General features: G+C 43.4%; 1 protein-coding gene across 2 annotated transcripts in view; it reads left to right on the top strand.

Moving 5' to 3' along the window:
- The window catches only part of LOC111950316 (protein phosphatase 3 catalytic subunit alpha), a 53,282-nt gene extending 41,814 nt beyond the window's left edge, over positions 1-11,468 (top strand). The window contains exons 7-14 of one of the 2 annotated variants that reach the window (XM_023967800.2): positions 2,345-2,422; positions 2,548-2,642; positions 4,153-4,278; positions 4,686-4,769; positions 7,006-7,090; positions 7,209-7,306; positions 7,904-7,954; positions 9,536-11,468. In XM_023967800.2, the coding sequence (XP_023823568.1) occupies positions 2,345-2,422; positions 2,548-2,642; positions 4,153-4,278; positions 4,686-4,769; positions 7,006-7,090; positions 7,209-7,306; positions 7,904-7,954; positions 9,536-9,720 (802 nt within the window). In that variant the 3' untranslated portion in view covers positions 9,721-11,468. The remainder of the gene's footprint in view (positions 1-2,344; positions 2,423-2,547; positions 2,643-4,152; positions 4,279-4,685; positions 4,770-7,005; positions 7,091-7,208; positions 7,307-7,903; positions 7,955-9,535) is intronic. The other variant, XM_023967801.2, reaches the window with a different exon arrangement.
- The last annotated feature ends 3,554 nt before the right edge of the window (positions 11,469-15,022 follow it).

Raw genomic sequence — 15,022 nt, 5'->3', positions numbered from 1 at the left:
GAAGAAAAAAAACGTTATAATAAAACCATAATTGTTTTTTTTTATTTTTTAACTAGGCAAGTCAGTTAAGAACAAATTCTTACTTACAATGACAGCCTAGGAACAGTGGGTTAACTGCCTTGTTCAGGGGCAGAACAACAGATTTTTCACCTTGTCAGCTCAGGGATTTGATCTGGCAACCTTTTGGTTACTGGCCCAACGCCCAACCCACTAGGCTAACTGCCATGACACAGATAGGTTACAGTTGAGCAGAGGCATATTTACGATTCCCCCCCCCCAAAAAAATCTGCCTTTTATAAACGCATTTCATGCAGTTCTAAGTAATGTACATGACAGAAGACATTAGCGAAATCTTTTCTAATACCACACATATGACCGAAATAACTGGCTACACTGACACTGACAGACTGAGATCAATATGGTCTTGAATTTAACAAACAATAGCCCAGGCCAATGAAGCGACACACAGAATGTACAATATTAGGAGGCAATATATACTGTATATACAGTATATATTGGCTACTAAATCAAAATTCCAGTTGTACGCTGACTCCCAAGTGGCGTAGCGGTCACTGCATCTCAGTGCAAAAGGCCTCACTACAGACCCTGGTTCGAATCCAGGCTGTATCATATCCGGCCTTGATTGGGAGTGCTATAGGGCGGCGTACAATTGGTCCGGGTTTGGCCATCATTGTAAATAATGTGTTCTTAACTGACTTGCCTGGTTAAATAAATAAAATAAAAATAACCTATGATGAAGATATAGGCTATTCACGGTGATGGCCCTATGTGCTCRTTGTGGCAATAGCCAATCTCAAGATGAGCTACTTTGAAAAACAGTGTTGCTGTTAGCTACAAAATAAGTTCTATTGGTTCTACAGACAGATTAGTCTTCTCTTTTCAGCAGTAGGCATTTGCTTTCCAAACTTTACGTTTTTCCTGATTTGTATTTTGAAATCTGCAAAAGGTAAACCGGTTTTTGCTTTGTCATTATGGGGTATTGTGTGTAGATTGACGAGGGAAAAATGCATCTGATAAGTTTTAGAATAAGGCTGTAACGTAACAAAATGTGGAAAATGCCAAGGGGTCTGAATACTTTCTGATGGCACTGTATATAATATATACTGTATATCGTTCCTTAATCAGCCCCAGTAAGCCTCTACGTTAATCTTGCCCTACTAACATCCACCACTGCTGTTTCCAAAATTGCCACCTTCGTTGGTCCTTTCAATCCCTGTGAATATGCCTGCAGAAGAAACACACCGACACACACTATGATTTTTAACCATATACACATCCTGGCTTCTTAACGTCTGTTAAGCTCATAGATTGAGAGGTAAAATTGGAGCTTCAGGAACTGGAATGGAATGGAGCTGAATCTCTATCAGCATCTCGGTCTGTCTGGATCAGCAGGATGGGGTGAGATACAGAGGGGGGTGGATATATTAGATACTGCTAGTGGGGAATCAACTCCACTAGCAACTGCTGTTGTGAGGTTAAAGGAGAGGAATGTAGAGGAGATGAGAGGGGGAGTAGGCGAGTACACGGGGATCTCCTACTCCACACCAGGCGGTTGAAATGCACCGTGGGTGAGGCGGAGTCGAGCGTGGAATAAAAGAAGGGCCAGTATCAACTCAACACTGCCGTCTATCCCACAATCCCCCTGGGGCTCTGCAATGAGCTGTTGCTATGACAACTCACTCCTCCAGCCCAAACCGGAGCGAGTGATAGGAAGAGGGAGAGCTACAAGGGAAGGAGTGATCTGTGAAGAGGGAGAGAGGCGGAGGACCAATGCTGTCAAGCAGGCCGTCTCGTTAACAGTACGCCTAAAGGATGGTGGAAAATGTCCTAATCCTCACGACTTCCTGTCGGGTAGAACTGACAGCCAGTTAGCCGTCAAATGAGAGCTGACATGATGGTTTGTTGTGTTTTTTAAGGCCCAGTGAGTGGCATTAAGTTGCTTTGGGCGACCTGTGAGCCATGTGCTGGGCTGGGATGGGCTGTTACATCTCGCATCATGCTGAGCAGTGATCTGATAACAGCACACTGACGACTGCTGATGCTCTGCTCTATTTTCTTTTAGGACAATGTCGATGTTCTACTCTGTGGCCGGACCAGGGGTGTCATGCTCGGTCATGCTCTGTTTCGTGAATGTCATATGCAGAAAATAATGTTTTGTATTCAGTTGAATGTAATGTGTATGCTCTGTCACACAATACTTCTGCATTCGGCACGCTGTTCAATTCCATAGGTCAGGCTGTGTTGCACTGCGATGTGTGTCAAACAGTGTGAATGTATATATGACATCCCTAAACCCTCTATCTCTCTCGTTTCTGCCTTGCAGTTATCCAGCTGTATGTGAGTTCCTACAGAACAATAACTTATTATCAGTCATCCGAGCACATGAAGCACAAGATGCTGGGTAAGTACCCACACACACCTCTCTCTCTCTCACACACACACTTTTCAGCAGCTTTTATACAATTGATGATTCATCCAGATTATTAACCTGGAAACACCTCCCACTCTCTCTGTGGTGTCCAATAGCTACCGGATGTACCGAAAGAGCCAAACCACCGGCTTCCCCTCCCTCATCACCATCTTCTCAGCGCCAAACTACCTTGATGTTTACAACAACAAAGGTCAGTCTATCTGCTCCATGTATTTGTGGTGCTACTTTACGAATCTCTGTGAACCAGTAAATATTTGTAGGGAATGTATGCTGGAGCAAGTGTTGGCTGGTGGGTGGTGTTCAATGTGTGGCTGGTGGAGATGGATAGTGGGACATGGGGAGAGCGTGGGAGGGACTGTCGGTATGACTGACTGTCTCCATGTGGCTTTATCTCTCCTGATGGAACTGTAACTGCATTTCTGGGGCTCAAGAGGGGCACCTAGTGGTTGATCATCGCATCTCATCTCTCTCTATGGGTCTCTGCCTGTCTCTTTCTTCCTGTGCCTCTGTTTCTCTCTCACTCGGTCTCTGTTTCCCTCTCACTCTGTCTCTGCCTCTGTATGTCTCTCCTTCTGTATGTCTCTGCCTCTGTATGTCTCTGCCTCTGTCTCTGTGTTTCTGTGTCTGTCTCTCTCTCACACGCAAACACATATCAAGATGTGCACCCCCATAAGACTAAGAATGTTGCTACACGGCATTTTTGGGGCTCAAGAGGGGCACCTAGTGGTTGATCTCATCTCATCTCTCTCTATGGGTCTCTGTCTGCCTCTGTTTCCCTCTCACTGTCTCTTTCTGTGTCTGTCTTTGTCTGTTTCTGTGTCTCTCTGCCTCTGTTTCCCTCTCACTCTGCCTCTGTCTGTCTCTGCCTCTGTGTCTCTGTGTCTCTGTGTTTCTGTGTCTGTCTGTCCCTGAGTGTCTGTGTCCGTCTCTCTCTCACACGCAAACACATATCAAGATGTGCACCCCCATAAGACTAAGAATGTTGCTCCTAGTATCTCCTTGCCACTCTGAAGAGCCAGTGTGTTATACGAGCTCTACTCTTGGTTTCATTTTTTGATTATTAGATGTCTTTCATTGTGGTGGTGTTTTATACAGTCATTCAAAGAACGTGTGTTTTTCGATGTCATGGATGGTGTTACAATTTTTTGTAAAAAGGATCCTTCCTAAAGCATATATTTGTCAAGAGACGAAACTCCTATATCAAGCTTATACAGTATATAGTGGGAGTAGCATTGTCATAATTATCCTAGTGCTAGCTAGCATCAGCCGCTGCTGCTGTTTCAAATACATGTAACAACAACAAAACATCAAAACTCAATCTCTGTGAATATCCCTGGGGAAGAAGCACATCAGATGCTTTGTGTTCTGTCTGCAACTGAAGGCATTAAACGTTGGTGTGAGAGGGGTGAAAAAACCATGGCGTCTTGGGACTTGACAGGATTTTGAACGCATTTCCATGCATACGCTCGCAGCAAAATAAACCATGCTGCGTCATTGACATAGGAGGGGGCTCAAAATGGAGAATGTGATATTGAACCGTGAGCTGGAAGACATACAGGGCTTTAGTAATGTATCACTCAACACACTGATGGTCATTTTTACTGTATTGTTTCTGTACATCTATGTTTTGTGTAGTATGTGTGTGTCCATGTAGAAATGTTTATGTTACCGTGACCCCCTCAGTTGTTCTCCCTCCACAGCTGCAGTGCTGAAGTATGAGAACAACGTGATGAACATCCGCCAGTTCAACTGTTCCCCTCATCCCTACTGGCTGCCCAACTTCATGGACGTGTTCACCTGGTCCCTGCCCTTTGTGGGGGAGAAAGGTACCACCACCACCCTCTCTTATTCATGAGTAGCGCATTTATCTGTGTAATGACTAATGAGTACAGTGGTGTTTTAATACTGGTTCATCACACTGAGCTAAGTTAGGGGTTCCCAAACCTTTTCTGCACACAACCCCAAATTGACACACAAAAAAAATGCAGGGGGATCACTTTTGGATTTTTTTWAATTTATTTTCCTGACCCCAAGTTTGTGTTAAAAATCATCTTGATTTGATAGTATAGACTATGTTTGTATAGACTAACATTCAGCGCGACATATGCAGGCTCTTACACTGCTACGATATGCAATGACTGTGTCCTTCCTCTATTTACCCTCTTACTACATTTTATCATAAACAAATATGTACGGCAGCACCCTCATCTGAGAACCTTTGACCCTTGTCCAGTCACAGAGATGCTGGTGAACGTGTTGAGCATCTGCTCTGACGACGAACTCATGAATGATGGAGACGACCAAGAGATCCTTGATGGTGAGTCACTCATATACTGTACTGTTAAGAGTCCAATGCAGCCATTTAAAAACAAAATCTCAATATCAAAGCATTTCTGGGTAACAATGAAGTACCTTACTGGTCAAAAAGAAACCAAAAATGCTTCTTAGCAAAGAGCAATTTCTCAAGCAATAATTTTGCTAGGACTGTCTGGGAGTGGTCTGAGTGGGGAGGGGAAAACTGAGAACTAGCTGTTATTGGCAGAGAGGTTTGGAACTCTTTCTTATTGGTCTATTAATGAATTTAATTGAATTCAGGTGGTCTTTTCATACAGCTCTTACACTGAAAGGGCATTGTCATCCATTTTCACAGTATTATTATCCAACCTCAGAGTGTGGAAATATATACACTACCGTTCAAAAGTTTGGTCACTAAGAAATGTTCCTTGTTTTTGAAAGAAAAGCAATTTTTTTGTCCATTAAAAATTCATATTGATCAGAAATACAGTGTAGACATTGTTAATGTTGTAAATGACTATTGTAGCTGTAAATGGCTCTTTTTTTAATAGAATATCTACATAGGCTACAGAGGCCCATTATCAGCAACCATCACTCCTGTGATCCAATGGCACGTTGTGTTAGCTAATCCAAGTTTATCATTTTAAAAGGCTAATTGATCACTAGAAAATCCTTTTGCGATTATGTTAGCACAGCTGAAAACTGTTGTGCTGATTAAAGAATCAATTAAACTGGCCTTCTTTAACTAGTTGAGTATCTGGAGATCAGCTTTGTAGGTTCGATTACAGGCTCAAAATGGCCAGAAACAAAGACCTTTTCTTTCTGAAACTAGTCAGTCTATTCTTGTTCTGAGAAATTAAGGCTATTAAATGTGAGAAATTGCCAAGAAACTGAAGATCTCGTACAACGCTGTGTACTACTCCCTTCACAGAACAGCTCAAACTGTCTCTAATCGAAATAGAAAGAGGAGTGGGAGGCCCCGGTGCACAACTGAGCTAGAGGACAAGTACATTAGAGTGTCTAGTTTGAGAAACAGACGCCTCACAAGTCCTCAACTGGCAGCTTCATTAAATAGTACCTGCAAAACACCAGTCTCAACGTCAACAGTGAAGAGGCGACTCCRGGATGCTGGCCTTCTAGGCAGAGTTGCAAAGAAAAAGCCATATCTCAGACTGGATAGTAAAAAGAAAAGATTAAGATGGGCAAAAGAACACAGACATTGGACAGAGGAACTCTGCCAAGAAGGCCAGCATCCCGGAGTCGCCTCTTCACTGTTGACATTGAGACTGGTGTTTTGCGGGTACTATTTAATGAAGCTGCTAGTTGAGGACTTGTGAGGCGTCTGTTTCTCAAACTAGACACTCTAATGCACTTGTCCTCTTGCTCAGTTGTTCCCCGGGGTCTCCCAATCCACTTTCTATTCTGGTTAGAGACAGTTTGCGCTTTTCTGTGAAGGGAGTAGTATACAGCGTTGTACGAGATCTTCAGTTTCTTGGCAATTTCTCACATGGAATAGCCTTCATTTCTCACAACAAGAATAGACTGACGAGTTCAGAAGAAAGGTCTTTGTTTATAGCCATTTTGAGCCTGTAATCGAACCCAAATGCTGATGCTCCAGATACGCAACTAGTCTAAAGCAGGCCAGTTTTATTGCTTCTTTAATCAACACAACAGTTGTCAGCTGTGCTAACATAATTGCAAAAGGGTTTTCTAATGATCAATTATCCTTTTAAAATGATAAACGTGGATTAGCTAACACAACATGCCATTGAAACACAGGAGTGATGGTTGCTGATAATGGGCCTCTGTACGCCTATGTATTCCATTTAAAATCAGCCGTTTCCAGCTACAATAGTCATTTACAACATTAGCAATGTCTACACTGTATTTCTGATCAATTTGACGTTATTTTAATGGACCAAAAAAAATGTGCTTTTCTTTCAAAAACAAGGACATTTTTAAGTGATCCCAAACTTTTGAACGATAGAGTATATAATACACAGGACAAATCAAGTTTTTGACTGCACTAGGCCTTTAAGAATCCATTCGTGCTGTAGTGTATCACATTCCCCTCCCTGGCATAGATCCTGATAAACAATTTAAATACAATGTATGTGTACAGTATATTAAATGGCTTCTGGGTATTTGTTTGTTATGAGGGGCTCTTTGAATTACCTGTAAAGAATAGAAATGGATCACTTCAATGTGGCCCATAGACTCACTCCTGAGATCTGAAAATGAGTGTTCTCTCTTTCTAGCCAACGCAGCTGCAGCTCGGAAGGAGGTCATCAGGAACAAGATCCGCGCCATCGGGAAAATGGCCACGATGTTCAAAGTGCTTCGGTGAGAATGTTCTTCACCTCACTTCACATGAGCTGGTACACATCTCTAATGCGGAATATGGATGCTCTTTGTGGATGCCCTCTGACCTGTGTGTGGTGATGTGTGTGTCGTCCTGCAGGGAGGAGAGTGAGAACGTGTTGACGCTGAAGGGCCTGACGCCTACTGGCATGCTGCCCAGTGGGGTGCTCTCTGGGGGAAAACAGACTCTGCAGAGTGGTGAGGACCAGGCCCAAGCCAGGCCATGGCTTTTCTATCCTCCCTCCCCCCGTCCCGCCTGCCCTCTCCTCGTCTCCCACCCTGTCTATCCGTTCCTCTTTCTATCACTGTGACTCTTACTCTCTTTCTGTCACAGTCTCCGTCGCTCTCCATCTCTCCCTGGGTCTTTGTCTTCGTATCCGTCCTCTGGTCCCTTTGTTTCTGACCCAGGTTTGTGCAGCCACCCGTGACTCTGGAGGACTGCAGATTCTGCCCTCTTTAGCTATAGCTCGACACTAGAGAGAGAGAGACAGTCATCTCACCTGTATTCACTCCCATCGAGTTGCTCTTTGAAAAGCTGGGTGAGGTGTCTGTGGGCCTCCAGAGTCACTCTAGCCCAGCCCTGGGGTGTTCCCCAGTCCTTTGGTCACTCAGTCTGTTGTGTTCTACAGAGACTGGAGTGGGCTGCTGATCCAGCCTGCCTGGCTGTGTTGCTGGGTTACATGTGTGTCTCGCTGGTCTCTGGCCAGCTGCCTACCTACCGCCGGGGGGCTGCATTCTACATTTGCATGGCTTTGTCAGAAGTAACTCGCTACCCTCCTTTCCCCCTCCCCCCAGCCACCACCGAGGCCATCGAAGCCATCGACACAGAAACTGAGGACGGAGAAGGTAAAGCTGCGTCCCCCACCCCACCCCTTTCAGCAGGACATGCACTGGGTCAACTACCCATCAGTGACAATAGCCGTTCATATTCAGCCTGCGTCGAACATCTCAGGGGGACAGTTGGTTTAGAGTGGGTAGCACGGAACTTTGCAGTAYCTTGATTACCAGATATGTCAACTATATCAGTTATGATATAAGGGTCAGGATATATAACAATAATTACATAGTGTGCTCATGAAAAACAACGCTTTTTCACAACTTTGATACCTTCCATAAAAATACAAATGCACATATATTAACAAATATACCGGTACATATAAACACATGGATTTGTATGGAAGTAATTTAAGCCATGCAAAGTGAGGTGCTACCAAGAGATGCATGATGGTTTCGGGTGCCTTTTTATGCTCAGGCATGATTCCTTCTTTTATTTTGGGGATTTGGCTTATCTCCCGCCCCCATCTGGTTGAAAGATGCATCGCATGCAGGGAGAACAGGACACAGGTGAGAGCGCTAAGGTGAAATACAGTATGCATCATGATGTCAACCGAATGATATCATGAGCGTGATGCTATCTGTGTGAACCATCGAGTCCCTGGACACTTAGTACCCATTTGACAGCTGCAGTTAAACAACTGCCTGCATCACGACAGGGTTGTGATGAACTAACACACTATCAGTACTACGTATGTAGCAGCGGAGGCTGCTGAGGGGAGGATGGCTCATAATAATGTGTAGAATGGAGTCAATGGAGTGGTATCAACCACATGGAAACCAAGTCTTTGATGTGATTGATACTATTCCATTGACTCCATTCCAGACATTATTATGGGCTGTCCTCCCCTCACCAGCCTCCACTGGTATGTAGTATGACATGCTTATGCCATGTAGCTGGTACTGTAATGTCACGTTGGCTTCATGATGCATAATAATAACAACCGTAAAAGAAGGGTGCCCTTCAGGTAAAGGAGGGTGCTATTGTGGTAAACAAGGCTCCCATTTTAGTAAAGGAGGGTGCCATTCTAATAAACTAATGTGCTATTCTAGTAAACGAGGGTGCCATTTGAGTAAAGGAGGGTGCTGGGTGCTATTGTAGTAAACAAGGGTGTCATTCTAGTACAGGACATGAGGGTGCTATTATAGCCATGGTTGTTTCTCTGAGTGGCTGGGTGAGTCGTTGACTCATTATCTCAGATGTTTCTCTTAGAAGAGCCTGTGAACACCCCACGGGTTCTGATATCACTCTGTCCACAATTAAATCTTATTCAAATCGTCTTCGTCTTACTCAAAGCTGTGTTCAGACGTTCTCTCTAGACGCGTGTCAAATGATGTTTGAAATCACAATGCTAGCTTGTACTGCTGTGTGACACGAGAACGCTATGTTTAAGGGACTGAAATACTGTAATGTTCTATTATGTTCAGGCCCAGTGTGGTACTTCCCAATAATATTTGTATCATATGAGCGTGCACAAAGAGGAATTTCAAAGGATTTCAAATCCAGGCTTATTATTTATGAATGCTGTCATGAGACAGTGATTCTGATCCCCTGTGTGTCCCCTCTCTCCTCCCACCTGTCCCTCCCCTCAGCCATCCGTGGGTTCTCTCCCCAGCATAAGATCGCCAGCTTCGCGGAAGCTAAGGGGCTAGACCGTATCAACGAGCGCATGCCACCCCGCAGAGTCGGGGTCAACCACGTGGGACAGTCCATGGGGAAGATGAACATGTCCGAGGCCAACGGCACCGACGACAACGACAATGGCAACGTCCAGTGATGCTGAGGCCCGCCCCAGAGCTCATGCTACTGCTGCGCTGTGCGACAAGACATCGCCAAAATCGTGATATCAGACCTCAGAATAAAGATACAACAAAACACAGACACAACACATCTGCATCTACCGCTGCTGCGCCTACATCCAATTAGAGAAACGAATCAAATGTTAAAGTCTCTTGTACAAATGGGTAAGGTGGTATATTTTTTGACGCCAGGTCACCACATGGGGGAACTGAGCTCAGAAGGGGAGGTTTTCCCGCTCTGTGGTCTGTGGATTGGGAGGGGGTAGTGGGGTCAGAGATTAGGGAAGGGACATGGAGAAGAGGCGAGCGGGGCGGGATGCAGGGGAACTTGTTGGGATGAAGGCCAGGGGGTATGGTCCTGTGGGTGTGTCTGCTGTTCCCTTTCTCAGTCCAATCGCAGACCGAGTAGGCAGGGTTTAGAGTCCCGAACTCTCTCCCATGTCCGCTACATCCTCAAAGGGTCTGATACGAGACACTCATGTACAGTACCCATGCCACACACACATTTTACTATTTTGATTAAGAGTTTCACTCATGAACTCATCTCATACAGAAATAATCTCGCTACTCAACATGTTTTGCTACTAGTAGTAATAAAAACAAATACAAAAAGACAAAATGTTATTTGTAAGAAAGGGCATTTGAGAAGAAAAATATGTAAATTTTACTACTTGCAATGCAATCTTACCTGAGAACTTTTCTTTCTTGATTTATTTTGTGGTAAGACGCCATGAGCCTGCAGAGGGTAGGGGTGGAACGTGGGCTTGACTGTGGCCGCTCCACCAACCAAAGCCACAGTCTGTCATGTTTAGGGGCTGCAGTTCCAGCTACCTTCTACCTACCTTCTACCTGATTGTTTTTCACTTGCCTGTAACTAAAGAGAGAGAATGCATATGGTATGTCAAATCTGCTGTCGCAGTAAAAAAAAAATCTTATATCTATATATATAATTCATTATAAAGATGGACAATAACAAAGATAATGATTTTTAACAGCATCTACGTTATGGAACGCATCAATGCATGCAATTAAGTTCCTTATTGATATGTACAATTTTTATTGTGATGTGTTTCAATAGAGTAGACTTGAATTATTTCCCTCTTCAACGATATTTTGGTTTTTTTTATATATCATTTTTCATTCTTGGTTCCTTTTGATTTGTTTTTGTACATTTTTTCATCAATATTATTTTTAATTTTATTACTGTTTTGTATTTTTATATTGTTTCGCTCTACAGGCACAGATGCTCTCTTTTTAAGGTGTGAAGCCTTGTTTTTTTTCTGTTCTGTTGGTGTACAGAAGTTATTCAATCGTTTGAATGAACATATTACTCCGTGATAAGCAACATTCAGGCTACCAAAGCATGCTCGCATGGTTTGTTCAAATGTAAACAAATTGGACATAATGAAAATCCTGTGTCTCACTTTCTTTTAAAAGGAAAAAATATATATTCTCATTATAGTTCTTGATGATATTCTTATGATTCTAACGATTAAGCTTACAGTTTTTTCCCCCCCTTCCACTGTTTTCTGACTCTTGATTGGTCTAGACATGGTTTATTTCAAAGAAGGAATTTCATGGATTTTAACTTGTGACAATTTTTCTTGTAATTTTCTCTGGAACTAATTTTTGGCATTTGAATTCCTAAACAATACACATATTGTAAGCATGCCCTATGGGACAAATCACATTTTTTACTCTTGAATAAAATATGCATGACCCAATAGTGTGGCTTCCAGTTTCTTATCAATAGATAGGAAATGTGTGCAACATGATGTAAATAGGATGCCTTTTCACAATTTATGCGAAGCCTAAACAGCATGCTCTGCGTGATGAAGTGTGTGTGTCTGCTGCGCATATTTCAACTTCTGCTTTTAAAAATCCACCTCTAAAAACAAGTCTCTCACCGTTGCCGCCTGCTATAGACCACCATCTGCCCCCAGCTGTGCTCTGGACACCATATGTGAACTGATTGCCCCCCATCTATCTTCAGAGCTCGTGCTGCTAGGTGATCTAAACTGGGACATGCTTAACACCCCAGCCATCCTACAATCTAAGGTTGAAGCCCTCAATCTCACACAAATTATCAATGAACCTACCAGGTACCACCCCAAAGCCGTAAACACGGGCACCCTCATAGATATCATCCTAACCAACTTGCCCTCTAAATACACCTCTGCTGTTTTCAACCAAGATCTCAGCGATCACTGCCTCATTGCCTGCATCCGTAATGGGACAGCGGTCAAACGACCTCCACTCATCACTGTCATACGCTCCCTGAAACACTTCAGCGAGCAGGCCTTTCTAATCGACCTGGCCCGGGTATCCTGGAAGGATATTGACCTCATCCCGTCAGTAGAGGATACCTGTTTTTATTTTTTTTAAATGCCTTCCTCACCATTTTAATAAGCATGCCCCATTCAAGAAATTTAGAACCAGGAACAGATATAGCCCTTGGTTCTCTCCAGACCTGACTGCCCTTAACCAACACAAATAACATGCCTATGGCGTTCCCTGGATTGCATCGAACAGCCCGCGTGATTATGCAACGTTTCAGGGAAGTTAGAACCAATATACACAGGCAGTTAGAAAAGCCAAGGCTAGCTTTTTCACAGCAGAAATTTGCTTCTGCCACACAGACTCAAAAAGTTCTGGGACACTGTAAAGTCCATGAGAATATGAACACTCCTCCAGCTGCCCACTGCACTGAGGATAGGAAAACTGTCACCACGGATAAATCCACTATAATTTGAGAATTTCAATAAGCATTTTTCTACGGCTGGCCATGCTTTTCCACCTGGCTACCCTACCCCGGTAACAGCACTGCACCCACCCACAGCAACTCGCCCAAGCCTTCCCATTTTCTTCTCCAAATCCAGTTAAGCTGATGTTCTGAAGAGCTGCAAAATCTGGACCCCTACAAATCAGCTGGCAAGAACAATCTGGACCCTTTCTTTCTAAAATGATCCTGCAAAATTGTTGCAACCCCTATTACTAGCCGTGTTCAACCTCTCTTTCGTTTCGTCTTAGATTCAAAGATTGGAAAGCAGCTGCGGTCATCCCCCTCTTCAAAGGGGGAACACTCTTGACCCAAACTGCTACAGACCTATATCTATCCTACCCTGCCTTTCTAAGGTCTTCGAAAGTCAAGTCAACAAACAGATTACCGACCATTTCGAATCCCACCGCACCTTCTCCGCTATGCAAATCTGGTTTCAGAGCTGGTCATGGGTGCACCTCAGCCACGCTCAAGGTCTAAAGATATCTTACCGCATCGATAAGAAACAATACTGTGCAGCCGTATTCATTGACCTGGCAAGGCTTTCGACTCTGTCAATCACCACATCCTCATCGGCAGACTCGATAGCCTTGGTTTCTCAAATGATTGCCTCGCCTGTGTTCACCAACTACTTTCTCTGATGAGTTCAGTGTGTCAAATCGGAGGGCCAGTTTGTCGGGCCTCTGGCAGTGTCTATGGGGGTGCCACAGGGTTCAATTCTTGGACCGACTCTCTTCTCTTGTATACATCAATGATGTCGCTCTTGCTGCTGGTGATTCTCTGATCCACCTCTACGCAGACGACACTATTCTGTATACTTCTGGCCCTTCTTTTGACACTGTTTAACAACCTCCAGGCGAGCTTCAATGCATACAACTCTCTTCCGTGGCTCCAATTGCTCTTAAAATACAAGTAAAACTAAATGCATGCTCTTCAACCGATCGCTGCTGCCCCTGCCCGCCTGTCCAACATCACTACTCTGGACGGCTCTGACTTAGAATATGTGGACAACTACAAATACTAGGTGTCTGGTTAGAATGTAAACTCTCTTCCAGACTCACATCAAACATCTCCATCAAAGTTAATCTAGAATTGGCTTCCTATTCCGAACAAAGCTCCTTCACTCATGCTGCCAAACATACCCTTGTAAACTGACCATCTACCAATCCTCGACTTCGGTGATGTCATTTAGAAAATAGCTTCCAAAACCCTACTCAATAAATTGGATGCAGTCTATCACAGTGCCATCCGTTTTGTCACCAAAGCCCCATATACTACCACCACTGCGACCTGTAACTCTCGTTGGCTGGCCCTCGCTTCATACTCGTCGCCAAACCACTGGCTCAGTTCATCTACAAGACCCTGCTAGGTAAAGTCCCCCTTATCTCAGCTCGCTGGTCACCATAGCAGCACCTACCTGTAGCACGCGCTCCAGCAGGTATATCTCTCTGGTCACCCCAAAACCAATTTCTTCTTTGGCCGCTCTCCTTCCAGTTCTCTGCTGCCAATGACTGGAACGAACTACAAAAATCTTCTGAAACTGGAAACACTTATCTCCCTCACTAGCTTTAAGCACCAGCTGTCAGAGCAGCTCATAGATTACTGCACCTGTACATAGCCCATCTATAATTTAGCCCAAACAACTACCTCTTTACCTACTGTATTTATTTATTTATTTTGCTCCTTTGCACCCCATTATTTCTATCTCTACTTTACACTTTCTTCCACTGCAAACCAACCATTCCAGTGTTTTTATTTTATTTTATTTTTTTACTTGCTATATTGTATTTACTTCGCCACCATGGCCTTTTTATATTTTTATTTATTTATATATATATTTTGTTTGCCTTCACCTCCCTTATCTCACCTCACTTGCTCACATTGTATATAGACTTATTTTTCACTGTATTATTGACTGTATGTTTGTTTTACTCCACGTGTAACTATGTGTTGTTGTATGTGTCGAACTGCTTTGCTTTATCTTGGCCAGGTCGCAATTGTAAATGAGAACGTGTTCTCAATTTGCCTACCTGGTTAAATAAAGGTGAAATAAAAAAATAGAGACTATATTTTTTGTAAATATTAATATCATACAGTGGACATCTAAGCCTATATGCCTATGCATGCAATTCACTCATGCATTTAGCGCTCAAATCTCCGACAGCTGAACCAAAAAATAGGCTATAAAGTTTTGCATATGCTACACATCGAAACACAAGGAATAGTGTTTTTTTATGTGTTATAGTCCGTTTTTAAGGACACGTAAATGTGGTTCATTTGGCCAATATCCCTCGTTTACCAAATGTCTGGTAAATTAAAATATTCCCGGTCACGTTGTCCAGCGTCAAATCTTCCTGAAGGAAACCCTTAAATGTATGTGTCTATTGTTTTTATGCATATTTTAGAATATTCGCATGAAAATCGGTCGACAATTGCATGGAAACCTATAGACACACTAAAGACTATAAATGCGCTAGTCCAGTGTCACTTTGATTATGCCT

The sequence above is a fragment of the Salvelinus sp. IW2-2015 genome, linkage group LG23 (assembly GCF_002910315.2).
Source record: "Salvelinus sp. IW2-2015 linkage group LG23, ASM291031v2, whole genome shotgun sequence".
Taxonomy (NCBI): Eukaryota; Metazoa; Chordata; class Actinopteri; order Salmoniformes; family Salmonidae; genus Salvelinus; species Salvelinus sp. IW2-2015.
Note: the sequence above shows the minus strand (reverse complement) of the source record. Positions and strands in the feature narration are given on the sequence as shown.